General features: G+C 35.6%; 1 protein-coding gene across 1 annotated transcript; it reads right to left on the reverse strand.

The window, feature by feature from the left end:
* Positions 1-957: 957 nt before the first annotated feature.
* LOC124842119 (uncharacterized) lies at positions 958-2595 on the reverse strand. The gene is made up of 5 exons (XM_088107998.1): positions 2429-2595; positions 2140-2323; positions 1714-1920; positions 1418-1609; positions 958-1342 (listed from the first exon to the last, which is right to left on the reverse strand). Exons 1-5 carry the CDS (start codon positions 2509-2511, stop codon positions 1208-1210), a joined length of 801 nt encoding a protein of 266 aa, XP_087964124.1. The 5' UTR covers positions 2512-2595; the 3' UTR covers positions 958-1207.
* Positions 2596-3305: the final 710 nt, after the last annotated feature.

Here is a 3305-nt window from a genome sequence, read left to right on the forward strand (position 1 = left end):
TTTCTTTATTCTGTTCTCCATCTCCATAAAAATAGTCTTTGGATTTTTCTAATTTCCTTTATCATTGTTTCTGAGACTTTGAAAAAAGATAAAAAGGATAAGAGGAGAACAGTAATGATTGATTTAATCAAACATACCCTTCCAAAAAATGATAATTGTTTGTCCTTCCAACATGTTAATCTCTTTTTTTTTTAACATGTTGTCCTTAGTGTCTAAATTTTCTTAAATTTCTCCCAATTGGTATCTCTAAATATGTGAAAGGTACAGACATTATTGTACAATTCAAAATAACATCATATCAATCCAATTGACTATCATACACTCCAATTCCTCCCAATTTATATCTTTATTATGAGGCTGAATGTAACATCAAAAACATCTTAATACAACTTAAGGTTAAGATACATATTATTTTACATCGTCCTCTTGTATAATAATTAGGACAAACTACGTTTAACCCCTTATATTTACTTCCAAATTAAAAGCTTAATGAGAACACAGTTCCTAGTATCTATTAATATGTGGTGATGCTGCTTAAATATCACATCGAAAACTTCTGAGTTACGGTCTTCATATTCTCCACAGAACTCACATAAGGAATTTGTCCAATTTTGCATTGTGTTAGTGCATTATAGTTAACATGTTTTGCAAGTTAATTACAAATTATTTAAGATACAAAGCTGAGAATCATATGCCCCAGCAATGAAAATGGCCACAATTATGGCGCATGGTGCAGAGTCCTATTATTTGCTAATTATTATAAAGAAAACTTAGATACAGTGTGGAATGCCTAAAGTAAAAAAAAAAAGTGTTACGATTAAAATTAACATTAAATGTAGTCGTTTTTTTATGAAAAAAATTAGAGCCGATGATCATAAAGCTGGAATTGTGTCATCTATTGCAGCGTGAGTGAATATTGGATTCATGGTTCGTCGCAGCTTTCTCCTATGTGGGCAATTTTGTATGTTATCAATGACTATATTTCATTGGCTAATAATCCACATACATGCATGCACTCTATTACCAGTGCTTATTCACGGCATATCTCATCAAACATGAATTACATAAATATGAAGAAACTGGATCAATTGATTTTGATTCTTCCTCATTCATGAATGATGATAGAGTTCATTACTTGAGCATACTAAAGCTAGAATTGTGTCATATATTACTCTTGCCCAGGCCAATTCATCCGTGTGACTGTTCTCTACTTCAACTTCCCAATATGGAAATCGATTACATGTTCCTTCCACTTGGCATCATCCAGATAAACCTCATAAAAACTTGCTTCCCCACTTGATCTTACGGTCAATGCAGCACTACTCCTTGTTCCATATACACCCTGCATGCAAATACATGAACTCAAAGGTTCCATTCCATGATTAATAACGTGGGCTTCAATGAATTGTTAACATACCAGTGGCGTTTCTACTTCAACAAAAATGGAGCTGAGATTGAATTCCCAATCAGGTGAGCATATTCGAGGTAGTAAGCTTTTGTCGGCTTTAACTCTGTCCTTCATTACCTTTTCGATCACCTCCTTTACGCCAATTTCGCCTTCCCCGTATTTGGCAACGTGTTCTTTGAAACTTAATTCAAGCCGTAGAGACTGCAAAAACATCACCTGACTCAAATTAGGACTCTTTTGGTAGAGAATCTATTACTTTAGTAAGTTATGTTCTTTTAATGTAATAAGAAGACGAATCTATTAACCTTGTGCCACGGCGAATCTAACTTGTCGTTTGAAAGTACATGCAGCCCTGGTGCAACCTCTTCAATGGTAATAGCTTGTCCCTTTGGTCTGTTCGAGACGTACACCATTGATTTCGACTCAATATCCACCAACATTAAGTTGAATCCGTTGTAATAATGAGCCTCTGACTTCAGGCTTTCTGCAAATTCTTTCGGTTGCTTGCTGCTCTGTCATCAGTAAACCACAAAAAGTTTATATAAAAAAAGTTAAAGAACCTAAAATCTTAAAAGAATAACAACGTAGATCTTAGTCTTGTATCAGGGATACATGCTTTCAGAGAATTGGATCATTCTATCTCTTTCTCTCATATTGAACATGCTTGATTTCATTTTCTCTATGCTGGTAGACAGTCCAATTACAAAAAAAAATGTTGATTCTAAGCATACCTTGAGAAATAGAACGGGTAGGTCTCCACGACTTTTGGCCTCAGGGAGGGTATGAAGCTCCAAAACATTGGTGAGAAAAGCCACCCTTCCTTGCGTAGAACAAGCCAACCATGTTCCCATTGCTATTTCGTCTCTTCCTCCCAATATATCACAATCTTCCCACCAACACACAGGCTTCGTAGGCCTTCATCCATGTAACAATTGTGTAGGTGCATGCATTTTCCACAAGTCATCAGGTGCCAGAAACTTAGATAAAGAAAAAATAAACAGCAATAAGAAGAATGCTTGCCTACTGTGATATTCATCTCTGTTGTTCAAAAGTAGAAAAGGGTACAGTGGGTGGCATTGCCAAAGAAACAAAGCTATACACATCGTTCAGTTGTTGAGTCGGGTGCACCACAGACCAAACAAAGCTTCCAGCAATACAGCAAATGTATGTTGGTAGTTTTCTGAGTGACGAAATGGCTTTATAGGCTATCAAGCTGAGTTGGCACATTTTTTGTATCCATTTTTTTTTCATTAAAGCATGTAGCTGATTTTATCACAGCACCGTTTCACAACAATTAAGGCTAGCATTTATGACCGAGGTGGAGGCATGCATAGCAAAGAAAGAATTTATGTATTGCAAACAACCGATTAGTTTGGTAAAATCTTACAATTCCTCAATTGAATCTCAGAGTCTTTATTTGCTTCCTGCATTATGTCCTTCCTCCCAGCTGTGAACTCTAAAAGGTAGCATGTTAGGTTCCAAACGAAACGTGGGGCTCAAAACTATATCACTAAGTGTACAAAAGTTATATCCATTGAAAAACAATTATCCAAAAGTTCCAAACTTTTACCATCCTTATCTTCTGAATGGGTCGTTTCCGTGACACGCTCTCTAAAGTTGAAGCATAGAAGATGATCCCATAACATTACACCCTACCCTACCATGCTAGCATGTTGCTAGCATTGATGCAATTCAAACTTGTATTAACTTTGGGAAAAAGATTGGTGAACAATTCTCGATAGTAGATAGGAAGAGGAGAAATAAATGATTAACACAAACATACAATTAGTAAAGTAAGTTAACAAAATAAAGAATGCATCAATTGGATGTTTGTATATGTTAAAGTGTAGAAAATTTAGGGTTCTTGAGGTTTTGGGTATCTCCAAATTTGGTTTGG

Source organism: Vigna umbellata, chromosome 2, assembly GCF_029865625.1.
Source record: "Vigna umbellata cultivar VRB3 chromosome 2, Vumbellata_1.0, whole genome shotgun sequence".
Taxonomy (NCBI): Eukaryota; Viridiplantae; Streptophyta; class Magnoliopsida; order Fabales; family Fabaceae; genus Vigna; species Vigna umbellata.

What these genes read in the sequence shown, in the direction of transcription:
- LOC124842119 (XM_088107998.1), bottom strand. Translation starts at nt 2,511, where the DNA reads ATGTGTATAGCTTTGTTTCTTTGGCAATGCCACCCACTGTACCCTTTT. An exon ending in TAGATTCGCCGTGGCACAAG is followed by an intron (nt 1,610 to 1,713) that starts GTTAATAGATTC and finishes ATGTTTTTGCAG; the next exon opens with TCTCTACGGCTTGAATTAAG. An exon ending in TTGAAGTAGAAACGCCACTG is followed by an intron (nt 1,343 to 1,417) that starts GTATGTTAACAA and finishes ATTTGCATGCAG; the next exon opens with GGTGTATATGGAACAAGGAG.